The sequence below is a fragment of the Quercus suber genome, unplaced genomic scaffold (genome assembly GCF_002906115.3).
Source record: "Quercus suber isolate HL8 unplaced genomic scaffold, Cork oak 2.0 scaffold_219, whole genome shotgun sequence".
In the NCBI taxonomy this organism is placed as follows: domain Eukaryota; kingdom Viridiplantae; phylum Streptophyta; class Magnoliopsida; order Fagales; family Fagaceae; genus Quercus; species Quercus suber.
The window spans coordinates 601,490-621,103 of record NW_027069677.1 but is presented as its reverse complement, the minus strand read 5'-3'; the positions used below and the strand labels follow the sequence as shown (position 1 = coordinate 621,103).

The 19,614-nt window shown below is 34.8% G+C and overlaps 2 protein-coding genes across 2 annotated transcripts; both read left to right on the top strand.

The window, feature by feature from the left end:
- Positions 1 to 4,133: 4,133 nt before the first annotated feature.
- On the top strand, positions 4,134 to 12,231 carry LOC112027887 (uncharacterized). Its single transcript, XM_065779887.1, has 5 exons — positions 4,134 to 5,164; positions 6,923 to 7,123; positions 10,380 to 11,241; positions 11,427 to 12,028; positions 12,107 to 12,231. Exons 1-5 carry the CDS (start codon positions 4,207 to 4,209, stop codon positions 12,229 to 12,231), a joined length of 2,748 nt encoding a protein of 915 aa, XP_065635959.1. The 5' UTR covers positions 4,134 to 4,206.
- Positions 12,232 to 12,236: 5 nt separating this feature from the next.
- Positions 12,237 to 14,911, top strand: LOC136070229 (zinc finger CCCH domain-containing protein 38-like). Its single transcript, XM_065779888.1, has 2 exons — positions 12,237 to 13,938; positions 14,467 to 14,911. Exons 1-2 carry the CDS (start codon positions 13,645 to 13,647, stop codon positions 14,494 to 14,496), a joined length of 324 nt encoding a protein of 107 aa, XP_065635960.1. The 5' UTR covers positions 12,237 to 13,644; the 3' UTR covers positions 14,497 to 14,911.
- The last annotated feature ends 4,703 nt before the right edge of the window (positions 14,912 to 19,614 follow it).

Genomic DNA, 19,614 nt, shown 5'->3' with positions numbered 1-19,614 from the left:
TTTTCACCCCAATCAAACACATCCTAAGAGAGTTCAGAGAGAGTAAGGGACAGAGAGAGTATTTAGAAAGAGTGAGGGAGTGAATAGAATGAGAAAGAAAAAAATAATAAAATATTAAATGCAAATGCTACAGTAACCATGCATATATGCACGGTTACTGTAGCATTTGTGCATATTATGCACAATTTCACACCCATTGATGTGAGTGTTTTTTGGTCAAAATGTGTAAAATGAAGAGTTTTTTGCATTTTGCAAGATTTTGCATCCACTAATGTTCAGTGGATGCTCTTAGAAGATTAATATTATCAAGAAAAAAATAGATTAAGATCATCTAGAATTTATACACTTGGAAAATTAAGATCATGTAGGATTATTGTAGCAATTAAGTTATTAATTAATACGAGCAAATAGTTTTCTGTTTTGTTATTTTTTAAAACATATTTCAAAGTGGCAACAAAACGTAAAAAAAAAAAAACAAAATAAATGTAAGAAGCAACGTGTATTAGGAACAAAATTGTGGTAAGAATTTAAAAAAAAAAAAAATTATATCAACTATTAAGCTTTTGTGTTTATTCAAATAATTGATAAAAAAACAGTAGGAAGAAGTTGATAAAAACAATTAAACTATTGTATTTATCTAAAAATTGTTGTAATTTGCACAGCCACCACTTAAAAACTCAACTTTTATAATATAGTGGTTTCTATATATATATATATATATATAATTACAATATAGTGTATGATATGATTTAATTATTGTGATTTTTTATTGTCAATTTGTTAAAAATAATAATACTGAAATTAATATTTTTCTAATTATTAAACTGATTTATATATCAATCTCAATAGATCATCTTTTGAGATCTCCTTACTTCATAGAATGAGAAAGATCTCACACCATCATTGTCCATAGGATTGGTTTTAGTGGCGGTTTGGCTTCTTTTTCTTTTTCTGTTTCTCTTTTATAAAAATTTTAAAGATGGACATTTGCTTGATCAACTCTTAAAGATTTTATCCCCTCAAAAAAAAAAAAAAAAAACTCTTAAAGATTTTATGTAGCTTTTTATACTAATGGCCCTTTGTTCACAAGGGAATCAAGTCGGTGCTGCTTTAGCAAAATATGCTAAGAGAAAGAGAAGGTGTTGATAATGTTGTTTAGCTTGAAGATATGCCTTTGTCCCTTTCGACCTTTCTACCGTATTGACAATCGATGAACTTCACTTATAAGTCAATCACGAATTTTTTTATTTTTTATTATTTTTATCTCTTAATTAAAATAGGTGCTGCTTTAGCAAAATATGCTAGAGAAAGAAAATGTGTTGATAATATTGTTTAGCTTGAAGATATGCCTTTGTCCCTTTCTACCTTATTGACAATTTTTATTTTTTTATCTATTAATTAAAACAAAATCTTAATGAATCATGTTGGTAGTTGTGAAAAAAATGAAAAATATTGTCTCCATAGGATTTTTTGTTAAATACAAGTTTGTAGTAGTTGGTACTTATATTTTTGGTAGGAACTCATATGTCATATTTTATACTTTTTGGTAGGAATCCATCTAATAATAATAATAATAATAATAGTAGTAGTAGTAATAGATTCCTTTAATATTAGTACCTTTAATCTAAATGAGAAGGGGGGGGGGGGTCTTGATAAATTCTATTTGAGGCCACCCAAGAGCATTTTGAGGTGTGTGAGTACAACCTTTCCCCTTTCCTTGACTATTGACACACTATGATCGAAGGTTCTTCCTAGAATAGTTTTTTTTTCATAGATTGTTGCCTCAGGGAAGTTTTTGTCTTCTGATAATCTACAAAAGATGGTTATTGTTGTTGTAGATTGGTGTTATATGTTTATATGGAGTGGGGAGTCAGTGTCCCATCTTCTTCTTCTTCATTGTCCCTTAGCATATGAGTTATGGACATGGCTTGGAGTTTGTTTGGTCTTCTTTGGGTTATGCCACAGAGAGTCATTGGCTTGTTATCAGCTTATTAAGGTACCTTTGGTAGGCACCATAATATAGTTTTTTGGAGAGTTGTGCCGCATCGCATTATGTGATGTCTTTGGTGGGAATGGAATGCAAGATACTTTTGTGAACAATCTATATTGAGATTAAAGGGGTGTTTGGTAGAGTAGTTTGAAAATTGTTGTTTGTAGTTTTTTGAAATACGTATGGGTGAAAAAGTGTGTTGAAATGCGTGAAATGCTGTTTGAAAACTAAAAAAATGTTGTTTGAACATAGAAACCAAATGGCCCCTAAATCTCTATTTTGTTTATTTTTTTTTTTGTTTTGTTATTCTTTCTATTTTGTTTTTCATTCTTTTCTAGCCGAAATTACTAAAATAATGGGTTAGCTTAATAAGTAAGCTAAACCCAACGGGCAAACTGATGGACCTTACAAACACGTGATGTAAATAAGCCCAAAATCCAATATTAGGCTCATTATCTTAAAATATCTCTTAAGTTAAAAATAGCCCAAAAACACAAAGGCTTACGCCTAACCAAAGTGGGACTCTCAACAATGAACAAAATGTTTTGAACACACACCTACATTAACAACTTTGAATAGTGGGTTTAAGGTAACAAAACCATCACCAATATCTTAGTTTGTAGTACTTGCTTTGTCTCGAGAAGAAAAACCAATGACATTATCATTGTTCTTTAGGAAATCATTCATTCCATGTCAATTTACAAGGTAATAAAACCATCGCCAAGATAATGTGCACTTGGTATCCAAGGGGTAGAAGGGCAGAGACCTTTGGTTTTTTCATGTTGTCAAAGAGTTAAACGATGGTTTTTTGTGTTGTCAAAGAGTTGTACAACAATTGCTTTCAATGGTTGAGATTAATAGTTGAAAAAAAAAAAAACTTTCAATTCCAACCATTGAAATAAAAAAAGAAGTTAGAAATAGTTATAAAATGAAGATGGTAAAATTTTAGTAATAGAAAATTGAGCAATTGCACAAGATCACTCATCCAACTTATTGAAGTGACGTATGTCCTACATACAATTATTGTATGAATTCATTTGTGTGTATTTTTGGATCCCAAGGGTCTGTTTGTCTATGTTGTTTAAAAAATAGGTTTTAGTGTTTAAACAACAGTATTCGTATTTTTACATACTTTTTTATCTATACGTATTTTCAAAAAATACAAATAACATTACTAGAACAACATTACCATACGAGTGCCAAATTATTGTAAGCCAATTATTAGCAGAAGTATTCTAGACCTTGTTGTAAGAGTATTAGTAACAAAGTAAATTATTTTCCATTTCCAAAAGAAGAAGAAGAAGTAAAAAGTAAAAAAAAAAATTATTATATCTAATTATCTTTTTCTTTTTTTTTTTTTAATTTTTTGAGAAAGTTCTTTTTCAAGTTATGTTCATAGTATTATTTAGAGAAAGTTTTCTTTATTCTTACGCAGAGTTTAGAAACCTCGGAATCAAAATAATACTACAAACGTTCTCACAAACACACAAAAAAACAGAACTTTGTGTTTTTTAGGGTTTATAATATAAGAAGGCCCTCACCCTCACTCTCACTCTTGACTCTCAGAAAAAAAACCAAACACCACACAGAGATTTTCAATTTCCCAAATTCTAGGGTTTACTATCAGGCTCTCCAAGCTTCTCTAAGCGACGTCGTTCTCAAATTCATCTCTTTCTTATTACCGCACAACCTAGTTCTTGCCTAATTTTTAATTTTTTTCCTTTTAAGGTAAGATTTTTTTGAAACAAATTTTCAATGAATTCTTTTGTTGTTGCTTGTTATACTGTTTGGTTGATGGGAAAAATTTAGGAAGAAGTGGGAAAGTGAGAATTTTGAAATTTACTGAATGTGTTTTTTTTACTATGGTTTATGCCAATTGGTACTTCAATTTTTGCATTGGAAGTAACACAGTTTGACGCTTTTTTATGGAGTAATAATTGAAACTGAGCATTAGGGCTATTCATTGTTTTTATTTATTTATTTGAATGCTTTGTATTAGTTTATTATAGGAATGATACATTTTGAGTAATGGGGTTTCATTTCGGATAATTTCGACTCGAGAAATGAGTTTGTGTTTGATTGGAGTTTGGTTATTGAAGGATGTTTATAATTTTCTTTGTTGCTGAATATGTTTTTNTCCTACCGTCCGACCTCATGTAGGTAACCCAGGCCCCCATATATATCATCAGCATGGTCCTCCTGCCCCACTTTCCGGAATGCATCAAGGTCCACCTGGTGGGATGCTGAACACAGGTCAATCTTATTTACAAATTCAAGGAAGCGCCCCATTGCCTGTTACATACTCAAGTACTCAACAGACTTCACAACATCAATTGCATTTAGGGACACAGAATGTGCATCATGCTCCACCAACAGTACCTCCTCCCCCTCTCCCTCCTCCCCCTGGTCCTCCTCGCTCGGAAATCTTACAGGCCCCGCCTCCTCCTAGAGTATTACCTCCTCCTCCTCCTCCTCCACATGGACAGACATTGTATAGAGCTCCTCTTCATCCACCACCACGGCAGCCTAGTGCTGTGCAGGGTCTTCAGCAAATGTCGTCGCCTCCACCTCCTCCTTCTACTTCTGGTTTTTCCAGTTATGCATCTTCCATGGTTCCCCCACCCCCACCATCTTCTCCACCACCTATTCCACCTTCTCCACCACCGCTAACCTTTTCCCTTACTTCATCTTCTACTCCCAATAAGGTTAGACATGATACACCTGCCCAGGATGGCTATTTAAATCATGAAAGTGGAAGTGGCTGTGAGGTGGGCCTTCTAGCAAGAGATGGTGTGCCATCAAGTGGAAGTGCCATATTGGATCTTCCTTCACCTCCGCCTAAGCCAACAGAAGAAAAAGTTGTTCAAAATATTGAAGGTTTGTGCCAGCTTATTGCTAAAAATGGTAATGGTATTGAAGATTTGACCCGTCATAAAGAAGCTAGGAATCCAGAGTTTGCATTTTTATTTGGTGGTGAGTCAGGAAGTGAAGCTGCAATTGCTCATGAGTATTTCCTGTGGATGAAGAAGAAATGCGTCTTGGAATGTAAAATTCCTGAAGGGCAAGGTGTCTCATCATCGAGGACTTTAAAAATCGAGTCTTCAATGCAATCTGAACATCTGAAGGTTGGTGCTGGATGTGATTCACCTTCTGATTCTGACATGGAGATGGAAGGTAAGTGTGACTGATCATGATTCTGCTTCCCAGTATTATTACAAGATTTGTATGTCTATTAGCATGTGACTGCATGATGTGTGTATTGTATGCATCATAACTCCCCTTGCTTAACTTTAACGTTTGACATGATTGTCTATCATGTCATGTGTCATAAATGTGGATTAAGATCTTCAAGAGTTTTTAGGGCAACTCCACCGGGAATTTCCTAAAATCCTATCCATCAATTTTGAAATGAGTGGATTGGATTTTGCCACATCCTCAATAATTTAAATAGATACCCAAATGATGATAGTTAATTTTCATTTAAATGTTGATGGTGTGGCAAAATCCAATCCACTCATTTTAAAATGGATGGATATGATTTCAGAAACTTTATGCTAAGAACTCTAGAGGATCTTAATGCCAAAAGTACTGGTCATTGTCTTCAGCCAATGGGCTTTGGCTCTAGTGGCACTTCCTCCTCCCACAAGGAAAGCTAAAACTTCTTAAGTGAATTGGGTGATTGAATGGGAGATGACATTGAATAAATAGGAATAAGTTTTTGCCTCTTCATCTGAGTTAAAGGTCTATTTTATTCTCATTCATTTTCTATTTCGGAGTCTCCCAATCTTTTTAGACATTGGATATGAAAGTTTCTTTCAGTTTCCCAACACTGATTTAAAAAAAAAAAAAAAAAACTATAACTTAATTGTTTACAATGTGCATTTTATTCTGCAGTGTGAATGTTTGATGCATCAAATTTTGTGCGGTGGGCTGGCTGGGCTTCTGCAATACATTATTTCTGATAATTAATTTCATTAACATAATTTTCAAGTTTCTAGATTTTGGTTGTGTAAAATGGACATATGATACACAGGAGTGCACTCATTAACTGAAATGTAAGAATAGAATTATGTCAAGAGCCTTGTAGCTCTTGGTGGCACCTCCTGGTGTTTCTAAACGAGACATCTAGGGTTCAAATCCCCCACCTCCAAGTATTGAATTATCAAAAAAGAAAAAGAAAAAAAAAAAGAATAGAATTATGCCCTTGAAGAAAACCTGCACATTGACATAGAAATCATAGCTGCTTGAAATCATTATGAGAAACTTTTTGGTACTCACCTCCAAAGAGACCAGTGATCAATTATCCAACAAACCAGAAGATAGTAATACTTAATGAGAAGTATGTCCTCCATTTGATGAATGGGTTGGATGAACTGTAACTCAATTCTGCACCTCTTTCTATATTGGGTATTTGGTTCACTTATTGGAAAAGTATCATTTGTAAAGGCCTTTAATATACAGGTTTGCTTGTAGGCACATGTTTGTTGTAAGGTTCTTTTCCAGAAGAGTTTAGACCAAGGATCCTTGTTTGGATTCTGGCTTTCTTGTAATAAGACATAGGTTATCATACCTATCTAATGTTTAGCATTTTTTGTTTGTTTGTTTGTTTTTTTATTTCCTTCAGCTTTATCCTTTTCAAATTAGTTATACTCATAATACTTAAGTTGTTTTATCTCAATGGATTGTGTTCTTTTTAGCTGTTCCATATTGATCGGGTTCTGACTGTCCGATCTCCATATTATGTTTTTATTTGAATTGATAATTGTGTTGCTTTTGATGATGGCATTTGGATTAAAAATTTTGTTGATTAGGAGAAAACAATAGCCTGTCAAACTTGTTACTTAATTTTTTTGAGTCTATTGAGTCTGTGATTGAGGATCTGTGAGCAGTACCAGCTGATTCTTTTGGTAATCTTTTTATGGGTGGTTTAAGATGATTTCGCCCAGGCTGACAAAGACCAGGGAGTTAATCACTCAATTGAAGGATTGAACAACGAGAATGATTTGATCCACAAGAAGGTTGATGTGAAAGAGCAATTACATGTGCTACATAGTATAGCCAAAGGCAGCCCAATGACGGATGCCTCATCTGTAAAGGTGACTCGCTCTGGGTCTTTAGAGCTAGGCGAACAAGGTAAAGGTTTTAATTCAAGATTATTTATCTTTTCCTCTCTAAACAATTAAGTATTTCTTTTCTTAACCTCTTTTTTTAAATTCAGAATTGAAACAAACTTTAAGGGTGCATCTTGAAGCTTTTGCCTTAATTCATGCCTCAGCATGAAATCCATGCTTTATCTTAGACTTGTATTTCCTCTAGTTCACTCAGCTCACTTTCTCGTATCGTATATTTGTTTTAATCATGTTATTTGTTTGGTTAATCCTTAAAAATTTACTGACAGGACTTTACTGTGATTGTGGTCCAAAGGGACCTTTGTTGATTTATATCTTTTATTTAACAATTCTATTGTGTGTTTGTCATTCAGTTTTCAATCTTGATAAAATACCCACCCACCAATGTAGCCTTTGATGGAGGAAGTAGGTTATACCTCATTAGATCTGTGTAATTGGCGTCAAAGTTTATCTTATATTGATTGTCGGTTTCTTTGTTATAGTTTGACTGAATACATGGCTAGGAATGCTTTCAATAATAACCCAGCAAGGCAGATATTCCAAATCTTAAGCCTGTACTAGAAATTAATCTTTTGTGTGGAATTATGTTTCAACTATATTAACTTCAAACGTTCTAAATCTTTAGCAGCATTAATGTTAGGTTGATGTTATGCATCCTGTAACACCTCTAACATCAAGGTGGACTTGATTGGCTTTTGATTGACTTGCGACAATTTAAGTAGGCAACATCTTCACTGAATGAGGCTTGTTTGTGGAATATTGTCCTCCTTTGTTGTGTGTGCATCATATAGGTATAGAGAAGTTGATTGATTAATTAATGCAATTATTAGACATGAGCCTCATACATCATCTTCTTTTTGCCTTTATGTTAAAGTATTCTACTGCATTTTCTTGATGTTGATTTCTCATAATTTCCTGTACTTTGCCAGAGTATTGCATGTATGCGGATGAAAGTATAGGTTTATCAGCTTTTTTGTGAAATTTTTTTTTTTTTTTTGTGTGTTGGGAAATTAGATTTTAAACCCTATAGTTTAGGGGTATAACAAATTAAACTGTAAGATTTGAAAAGGTAGCAAAACCTCAAACACAACTGGGTTCCACTTAAATGAGCTAAGGATTAATTTGCTACTTTTTGAAACCTCAGGGTTGAATTTGTTACTTTTGATTCTATAGGATTTAATTTGTTACACTCCCCAAGCTACAGGGTTTAAAATGTAATTCCACTCTCCTTCTCTCGTACTCTAGTAATTTGATAGGAAGCAAGGACATTGACATGGTATAAATGTACAAAATGATTTGAACATAGAGACACGGTAATTCTTGAAAAATTAGGATGTGATATGACAATTAATTAATTAGTGTGTGTGTATATATATATATATTATTTATCACATATTTTTGTTTAAAAGAAAAGTAAAAAAGCATAAACGGAGTAAAGTTATATGAATATATGGTGAAACTATTATTTGAATTATTTAAAAGTTATATGAATATATGGTGAAACTATTATTTGAATTATTACATACTAAACGTGGTTAATTATGGTGTTCTTCATCTTATTCTATCATATTTTATATGATTTAAGAATAAAGTGTAAAATAATTATTCAAAACTTAATCTAACCCTATTTTGACCTCTAATTTGGTCAACCACACATCCACCCCACCCCCCTATTGTCTCTCACTCTCTTAAATCCCAAAATGTAATCATCTTTACTCACTTTCTCCCTCTAAGAAGCACCAATATGGGTACGATACAATAGGATACGGGATGCAGCAATACGGAAATCCCTGAAAAACTAGGATACAATTTGGCGGGGATATGTTTATTAATTAATTATTAAATATATTTTTTGATATTGTTAAATATTTATTTTTCATATATTTTAAGCATATATCAATTTAAGAGCAATAATGATTAATAAAGTGAATCCATGGCCATTTAATGATGTTTAAAATACCAACCAAGATCAAAAAGAGTTGTTTAAAAAAAAAAAAAAATCAATAGTTGGGGGTGGGGGATTTGAATCTTGGATGTCTCTATTGGAAACACCAAATATGCCAATTGAGCTACAAGGCTCCTGGAAAACCAAGATCCCAAAGAGTAAGTTAAAGAGAACTAGATTATTGTTTAACATTGAAACCAATATATAAAAAAATATAAATAAAATCTTCACAAGTTTGGGCTATCCTATCTCTCACTATTAGGGTTGGGTACAACTTACAACTGTATTAGGGCCGTATCACAGGTGTATCCCAAACATATTGGCACTGACAAGCATGTAGGAGTATCTTAGGGGTATCCAGTACGGATATGTATCAGATTCGGGTATGCGAGCAGAAGTGGAATATTCGTGCTTCCTAGCTCTCTCTTTGATTAGTAAGTTTTGAGTTTTGACCCTATGGGAGGGGAAAGGGGAGATTCGGACTAATGACCTCCGTTTGATGAGGCATGCTGATTATGCTACACATTCAGATTTTCTTTATTCTCTCTCTCTTCTCATACCTCCCTCACTGTTCACAGATCAAAACCCTCATTTCCTTACTTGCATGAGTTATCCATATAATTGTGAAACAAGAGATAATGAGAGGTCATGACCTACTTATCAAAAAAAAAAAAAAAAAGAGATAAGGAAAGGTCATGGCCTGCGTGAGCTTTGCGAAGCTGAATGTAGCGTTGTCATGTCCCTTCTGTATTTGAAATTAAAAATATTTTTATATCCTTTGGATGCGTATGGGAATTTTGAAATGTTTTGCTAACGTAATTGAATTATCATCCTCCCTAGTTTTTATCTTGGGCACATTCACTTTACTTTTTTTTTTTTTTTCGCCATGAGCTTAGCCAGGAAAAAGGATATATATTTTTTCAAATGCAGCTTATCATATCTTTTTTTAGCTGTGTCTATTGACATAGAAATGTGAGTTTTGAATCAGTTCATGGATTGTGGATAAGTTTGTGTCTTTTTCATGAATTTGCCTTTTTTCTTTCTGGAGTAAGGTTTGGAGCTCACATATGAATTATCCAGTCTTTAGTTTGTAATGTTGTATAAATGGTTTTATATACACATTGAATTTATTTTACTTTTCAAAAAGATAAAAAGGGTTTTATATACATTGGGATCCAATGTCCACAAGTTCTAAAGAGTTGTGTATTTCTCAGCATGTCCTTTTTCCTTTTTTCATTGATATATAACAAGCTTTCAATATTTTGCATGTTTTTAAAGTTGAGACTGTTGTTCAATATTGTTATTATCTATGCAGGACTTCATAATGACAACTCAACATTTGGAAGTTCAATATCTGAAGTTCCTGGAGCTTCAGAATGCCTTGTTTCCAGCAATTTAGAGAAATCTAGTACTCTCCTATCTGATGATATGAGTCCATCCAAGACTTCTGCAGCTGCCGTAGCTATAAATTCTGACAAGTGTTCTAGTGAAGTAATCAAAGGTGGTAGCCCATTCAGACTTCTACAAGACTATGCTTCTGATGACAGCTCAGAAAATGATGATGAGCCCCGGCGTGAAGTTGGTAGTCCTTTGATGCTCTCATCATCAGTTACAGATGGTGCTGCAAATTCCCATAGAGATGCTGGTTGTAATCTGGGGACAGATGAGTCCAAGAGTTCCTCCAGGACTGAAAAGGGTTCTGGATTGCTTTCTAAATCCAACATGCCCTACAAGGCTCCAGAAATATCCCCATATTTGCAAAAAGAGGTTAAGGATACTGGTGCAGCATCTATCTCAAGTGGGACAACTGATGAACATGTTGATTATAACCATAAGAATAAAGTGTCTATTAGCCATGCTGTTTCTCTTGAGGCTGTCCGGGGAAAAGATGACCTGGGCAGTGCTGGTAATGATGTTTCTAAGGGTGCTATGTCTAAAAAGAAAAATAAAGAGAAAAAGGAAAAGCTTGAATCTGCTCCTTTAAAAGTAGATGAATTTGGGAGATTGATCAAGGAAGGTGGTACTGACAGTGACAATGAGGATTCCCGCTACACTCGAAGGCATAATAAGAGAGGTAGAAGTAGGAGCCGGAGCCGGAGCCAATCTCCCGTAGATAGGAGGAGGAGGAGGAGGAGGAGTCCACGTAGGAGAAGGGAGAGACGAAGCCGATCTCGCAGGTATTTGGTGCATTTTGTGTGCATAATGATTAAAGCAATTGGCTGAATACTTACTGTTTGTGGTTTAGAATATTAGGCTATAGGATATTTACTTTGCTTGTTGGCTCTAAATTTGTAATTATATCATAATCTTCTACAGGCCATGAACTGTGGAAATTTTGATTTTACTTTTGGCTGTGTTTCAGCTGGTCTCCTAGGAAGCGAAGAAGTAGGAGCAGGTCTCCCCTATCTAGGCGTGCAGGTGAGAACAGTGCTGAAAATCTTAGACGGGGCAAGGGTCAGATTCCAGAATGCTTTGACTTCCGCCGAGGAAGGTGTTATCGTGGAGCCTCCTGTCGATTTATGCACAATGAATCTGAGAGGACCAGTGGATCAAGGCACCAAAAAAGCAAACAACAGTATCCGGATGTTCCTCCTAGTGCAAAGAATTCTAAGTTTCGAGAAGATAACAATATTATCTCAGTAGAAGTATCTAATCCTGAGCATGAAGCATTCAAGAGCCAGGAGATGCAACCCTGTGAAGAAACTATTAGGGGTGCTAAGCAATCTGGTATTTTGGATAAAGATGGCCGAATATTCAATTTTGATGCCATTAACTCTGAGAGTTCTGCAGAGGTCTCTGCTAAGGTGCAGGAAATGCATGTTGTTCAAGAAAAGCCCGAGCAGCCTACAACTGACATTCCTGATGGTGAGAATCATCAGGGAGCAGTGGACTCTTGTCAACCATTGTCAGTGGATGGTTTTCCCTCTCAGTCTGTAAGCGATGCTGAAGCCCTGAAGTCACAAGGTAATACCTCTCATTATGTACATTCATCTATGGAAAATTTAGTGACTCAGCAGTCTCAATTCAATCTTTCTGTTCCAGGGCTTCAAAATGCTGATTGCCCATCACAATTGATGGATGACTCTTCGCTATCTGATTCACCACCAGATCTTACATCCATGACTTCTCTAATAAGTTTTCAACCAGGGAACCTTTTCCGAATATGAAAACATCAACTCAGCCAGGCCCTGACACAAGTTCTATCAGCCTACCGCTTTCATCTGAACAGTTCCCATCGCAACCCCTGGACCCTAAAGAGTCATCTCCAAGTATTTCTGCTATGGGCTTACCACATCATCCTTCTGAGTCGCATCCTCCTCCAGTCTCACAAGGTGTAAATTCTGTGCATATGCCACAGCCGCCAACCTATTTGATACCACAGAGTGCACCCTTTCCATTTCAATCTGCTCCTGGGGAAAGTTTTCATCCTTACCAAGCTCTATTACCCAGCCAACATTCTCAATATTCTGTACTGCCAATGTCTTCTTGGACTTCCTTGCCACCACCGCCTCCACGACCAATGTATGATTCAACTTCTAATGCAGGAACTGCCACAACGGGTGTTTCTTCACAATTTCAGGAGAGTCATGTGCTCGCCTTTGGTTCTCAGACTTCAGTAAGGCACTACCCTAGCAATATGCCCTCTTATGTGCAGGTTGGCGAATTTCCTTATCAAACCATCCTCCAGGGCAGGAGCCTCAGCGACCTCTCTTGTATGCGGAAGATTTTAGATCAAACCCGCCACCTATGGGCAACCCGGATTTAATTTCTTCAAGCTCCTTTGCTCCTGGCAATATGCACTCTCAGCCTATGCCCTCGTCACATAAATTATTTACAAACCAAATGCAACCTTTTTCTGGTGACAATTTGCTCCCTGGTGAACATATGAAGTCATCTTCCCAGATTCATCCTTATTCACAACAGCAACAGCCACCATATGGTTTGCAATACCCCGCAACTGATAGCATTTTGGGTGTGCCTGGAACGACTGGTTCTGTGTCCAGATACACCCCAGATCTTGTGGATGGGAAGTCATCTCAACTTCCTGATTTTGGGGGTTCAAGAATTTCTGCTCATTATAATCCCTATGCATCTACTTTTGAGCAGCCACTGAGCACCAAATTCAGTTCTGACGTATTTAAGCAAGAAAAGGACACACCCTATTCTAGCAAATATGATAGTTCATTAAATTTGAGCCATCTGCCAGTTGATGGGCTAGGTTTAGGCAGTGTCACATCAAGACAGACAACTTCCTCCCCAAGTTCCACCAAAGCAGTTAGGCAGATTTTGCCTAGGTCAGGTGGTGACCAGTATGATCCACTTTTTGACAGCATTGAGCCATCATCAAAATCTCAGAGGAAATATGATCATGGTCAAAAGCAGGAACTGACTGGTGACTCTGACACCATATTAAGGCTCAGTGGTACCGCAAGCCACTGGATGTGGAAGAGAAGCACAAAGAGGTTGGGGCTGTTGCTTCAACTACATCCCTCGATAATGATGAATATGGTGAGACAGCAGATGCAGAAGTGGGTGCTGTTGAAAATGATAGCCCAAGTGATCCTCTTAATTTACCAAACATGACTCAGGGTGAAATTGAGATTGACCAAATTAAGTCCTCGGGGAAGAGCAAGAAGAGCAAGGATTCTAGATCAATGAAACTTTTCAAGATTGCCGTTGCAGATTTTGTAAAAGAGGTTCTTAAGCCGTCATGGCGACAAGGTAATATGAGCAAGGAGGCATTTAAGACCATTGTGAAGAAGACTGTTGATAAGGTTTCTGGAGCCATGAAGAGCCACCAGATACCCAAGTCTCAGACAAAGATAGATCAATATATTGACTCATCGCAGAGGAAACTGACGAAACTTGTGATGGTAATTCCTCTTTTCTGGCTTCTATTTGTAGACTTAGATTCTGATAGATATATTCATGTCCATCCAAACTTTTATTTTCATCTGCATTCTTGCCCTATAGATGTATGAAGTATGTGTTGTGAAACGGAAAATAGACTCTTTATGAACTTTAACTGAATTCTTATGTTCTTAGATATTATGAAGTGTGGCATGGCATTACCTTAATTTAGAAAAAGGACTTGTTAGGTTCCACTCATGAGTGCACTCAAGCGAGGTGCTTATGCATGTGCTCTCTCTCTCTCTCTCTCTCTCTCTCTTGCGCGCACACAACTTTTTTGGGGGCCAAGAAGGTAGGCTTTGATGATTGTATCTATAAAATTGAAGGTTCTATGTAGAAAATGAATTTTATTCTCTACTTTTTTGTTCTGATTGAAATATTGATTTATGTATAATTATCAAAAGCATTGATTAATGTATAATTATGTGCTTCTATGATACTTTGATCAAAATTTTCATACTTATTAACAAATCTCTAAACATGTCTTGCAGGGCTATGTTGATAAGTATGTCAAGGTGTAGAAGTTCATGTGAGCCGTGATTCCAGCTTGCTATGGTAGAAGATCTTGGTTAGACTTGCAGTGCAGCATTATGATAGTTTTGTTAGAGTTCCAGGGTTTAGATGGGGAGTTTCTGCTGGCATCTTTTAGGTCATACTTTGTGAAGTTTGCCATTGCTAGTACAAGGAAAACATTGCAGCTTTTGGAGACATGAACTTAATGACAGAGGTTATTAGGATTCCAACCTCAGTAGAGTCCTGAGGCGGCTGCAAAAGGTGTATGTATTTCGTTTCTTGGAATACAATTTTTGTGTTTTCTTTTCATCTGTTGTCTATTCAATGTTCTACACCCTCTGTAAATGATCCCATCCATAAAATTATTTCTCAGTAAATATCTTTCATTTTCAATTATATAATAATTAGCAAATTTTTTTTTGATGTGGAAACGTATTTTGAGAAATGAAGAAAAAGTTCTCTAATTTCCGAAAATTATGTCTATTCTAACACTTTTTCCTGCTCCTCCTTGTGGCGTACTATTTATATATAATGACACTGCATCTGTTAGTCATGTTCACCCATGGAAATCTCAGTTCAAATATCTGATTTCAGCATCCATATCATGGAACTTTTCAGTTATCTATCTTGAGGTTTGATGTCGTCAGGTACAATCTGAATAAAGTGAATTAGAGCATTCCCATCAGACTGAAATTTTCCAAGTTTTGGAAAGCGCTCATAAAACTGGAATAGACTCTCTATTGGGATGTTTGTTTGTTTGTTTGTTCCCTGTATAGGAATTTTTTTGACTGAAATATTGACTTACTGAATCAAAATATTCAATTACTCACCTCTCTCTCTCACCTAGACCCATTTGCTACTCGCACCTAAACCCCATTTGCTCCTTCACACACAATCCAATCAAGACACAAATGATCCTATAACTATGAATCAATAAAAAAAAGTGTGAAAATAAATTGATAATCAACGCAAGACACAAACACAATCACAATCACAATCACAATCACGACCTAATCGAACCCAATCAAGATGATTGATTTGGGCTGCATGCCTCAGCGGTGGAGGAGACGAGTGCGATGGAGGCGTTGATGGAGGGGATGAGTACGATAGAGGGGACAAACGCGGTAGAGATTTATTGATGGGGACAATATCATTGGAGGAATTCTTTCAATAACAATCAAGAACGTTGATGGCATTGGGGATGGGCCTGACAGTGGAGGGGGCAGGCTATATAAACTGTAACATCCTACAAATTTTAACATAATTAGTATTATTCTATTGGCATACATACAAGGGAGGAAAATACAGACGAAGATGAAGAAAAAGAAAAAAAGAGAGGTTAAATCAGTTGGGTATTAGGCAAAAGGAATTCAATCGGGAAATAACTATTTTGTAGGGGCTAATTTATCAATATAACAATAGAGATATTATTCACGGCTAATTTTTGTGACCGGGCCTAGATTCGTAGTTATTTCCTGTGTTTATACATATTTGTCACTCTCACTATCACTCTCACCCCCTTTTCATTCTGTTTGTTCTCTGTCGTATAGGATTGAATGTACTTAAGAAGCACCACAATAATTTATATATAATAAATAATTTTTCACAAGATATAAGAATATTACATAGGCCCTATAACAATTGTTCGAATATGAAAGTATCAAGAATAAGGATAAGTGTTACGTTGTAGATTTCAATGACGTGAACTATAGGAAACATCTTATTAAGGTATTCACAAATATTGGGAAACCAACAACTGGGAAGTAACAAGACCACAAGTTTATAGAGAATTTATTAAAATGTGATATTTAAAAAAGGAAAGCATGATGTGCAAAGTCTTACCTACCTTGAGCACACAACCAACCAACCAATTTTCATCAAAACCATTCATAACTATCATCTTAATAAGAATAAGTTTAATCTTACACTTTTCTAAAAAAAAAAAAAAAAAAAAAGCTTTAATCTTACACTTATAGACTATCACTTCACACGAAAATACCTCTTTCTCCAAAATCCCTCATTTATTAGTAAGTGGTAAGTTCTTAAATTTAAAACTTTAGGCATGTTTGATAGGGGGATTCTTGTTTTTGTTTTTGAAACAATATGAAATTTTTTTTTCAAAAAATTGAAATTGAAAATAGTTTTATTTTATTTTATTTTATTTTTTGTACGATTAAGATAAGTTCTTTAATTTAAGAGATAGAAGAGTTTGGACAAATCTATGGGTTCCATTGTTTTTATTTTATTTACAACTATACCATTAAAAATGTTTTCTATATCTTGAAAACATCCTCTTAGCTATTTTTAAAATTTGGGTCTGAAAAAGAAAAATAAGATACAATTTTCTAAAAATTGTATTTAGACTTTAAAGAACATCAAACAAACAATATATAAGTGTGAGACCCATAATTTTATGGTTTGCAAAACAAAAAAACCATATTTAAATCCTCTTACCAAATAGGCCATAAATATCCATAATTAAAAGAAATGCCTTTGATAACAAAACTAAAATATAATTAAACTAAACATACCACCGCACACCTTTGGTGATGGTCACTTCACAAGTATAAGTGCTTGTAGGGTGCGGGGGGCAAGGGTCGGGGTTCAAGTCTCCAAGAGGGAGTTTCACATACATATACACTTAAATTAGGTTAGAATAGAATTTCTATCTTATAAAAAAAAAAAAATTAAACATAATCATTTGTCCATCTAGCCAAATAAAAGATTTTAAAGCTGAAATTGTGTACCTTAATTTCATAGAGGAACCTTTGAGTTCAAAGGACTTAGATCATCAAAAGCCCTAAATTTGGTCTTAAGTCCTAATCTTAACGATTTCAATTCTTTGATTACTCTCAAATATACCATCATTTCACTAAATTGAACTTACAAAACTCTAATTATATTTCCCGATTCCATAATATCCCAGTGAATTTGGTTAAACCATTAATAGATTTAAAAGGCATTAATTTTAGTATTATATATATATATATATGTATGTATGTATATATTAATAGGCATAACTCAGCGAAAGTTCAATTAGAATTTGAAATTAGAATTTAATTTTGCGTCATATGTCTAAATTTATATGGGGATCAAGCCATAATTATCCACTTAAGTTTGTGCCATATTTCCACTTAAGTTTTTTTTAATCTTTGTGCCAAGTGAGTTAATAAGTGCAAAATACTAAGGATCTAATATTAATGAACTATATAAAATAAAATAAAATAACCCAATCACATATACTTAATAAAAATCATCATATAACAAAGATCACCACACGTTCTATTTTATTAAAAATTAGAAAAAAAAATGATCATAATTAGTATTAACTTTAGGTAAGAATTTTGATATGTGACTAATTACGTTTACATTTTTTTAAAAAATAATTTGACTTTTTATTCATATTTTTATGATAAAATTTGTGTTTAATTTTAAACGTGTTACATGCTATTTTTTATTTATTAATAATTTCACTAATTATTTATATTGTAAGGACCAAAAAAGAGAGTTAAGGCCCAAGCCCACTTAGAATAGTGAGACGTTCCCCTCAAACTTGGCCCAAATCAATGAAATTTGTAAGAGATGGGAAAGAATAACAACAACGAGCTTTGCCCGAGGACACTAATGTTCAAGGATCAGACTTATGTTTAAGAAATGAATAAGCATCAAGCTTTACACAAAGGCTCCTGAAGAAGCAGAGTTCGAATGGAAAATAACACTATTCCCTTTTCTTCTCTAATAAACTTTTTTCCTCCCCCTTTTCGATGCTCTTTCCTTTCCTTATATAGCCCGCTTCCATCGCCTCTATGCCATTCATTTCTACCTAATCCCCCTCCTTTCTCGACACTTGTTAATTTTTACATCTAAGAAGATGGTGGTAGGAACCTGCTCAGCTGTGGCCTATACTGCTCAGGTCACCTCCTCATTAATGTGGCTAACAAAGTTGTTGGCCCTAATTAATGCGGATGCAACAGGCTAATCTAGGCCTAGAGCTTCCCTATTGCCCATTGTCATCCACTCTCTTTAGATCCTAACTTCCCCTCCTCGGGCGGCTTCTTCCCTTGGGCCCATGACTTACAGTACCTTCACGTCATTACTACAACCCCTCAACTTCCTCCTCGGTCCTTGGGCCAATATTACGACCCTTCAGCTCGATTCCTTGGTCCTCGGGTACCCACATATATTTTTATAATAAAAGTTATGTTTAATTTTAAATGCATCCGTGCGTTTGCATGAGTTACATGCTTATAAATTATAATACATAAAAACCCCACTTTTGTTAGAGCTAATTGGGAGGAGCATAAAAACCCCACTTTATGACTATAGTTTGCCAAGTGGTAATTGTTAAAGATATCAAGACCTAATCCTACTAAAGGCCCAAGCTGTTATATAACTTAATCCAGATTCATTGTATCTAATTCTACTTATTTGATTACAAATAAAGTAATTATAATCTTATTTGGAATGCAAACAAATAATCATGTTCCTATTAGTTCTGCCAAGAGCTTTGCCGCTTAATTGACACATTTTCATTCACAAAGTATTTAAGGGTTTAGGTGGAAAAGGGTTGGGTTAATTTTTGTTAGTCTAGGATTAAAATTATTATAAAGGAATATTATTTAATGAGCTCATTGAAAAATATAGATCTTGATAGGAAAAGTGTAGCCATCAAGCATTTTTCTCAATGGATTTATGTCTATAAATCGAATCAGACCAATTCACATTAGTTCATTGTGTTCTCTCTCTGGTCTCTGCCTTGTTTATTTAATGATTATTTTTTCATATTTTCTCATATACCTTGTTATTATATCATAACTATGTCTTGTCTTTTCTTACTAGAAAGAACCACTTTAAGATAATAGGGGGAAGTAACTAGAGAGATATCTGAGCGGTGATAGAAGGAAGGGCGCCTTTTTTTTTTTTTTTTTTCTTAAAATAAAAATTATTATGTAGGTGATTGTATCTTAGGTAGCAAGGATGTTTTTCTGTAGCCAAAATGTAGAAAGGATTATGTATTTTGTTATTATTATATAGGTTATTGTAATTAATTAGGTAAATAATAATATTTTGAAATTTTATGTAATGGATTTGAATTATAATGTATGTCAATTTTTATTTATACAATT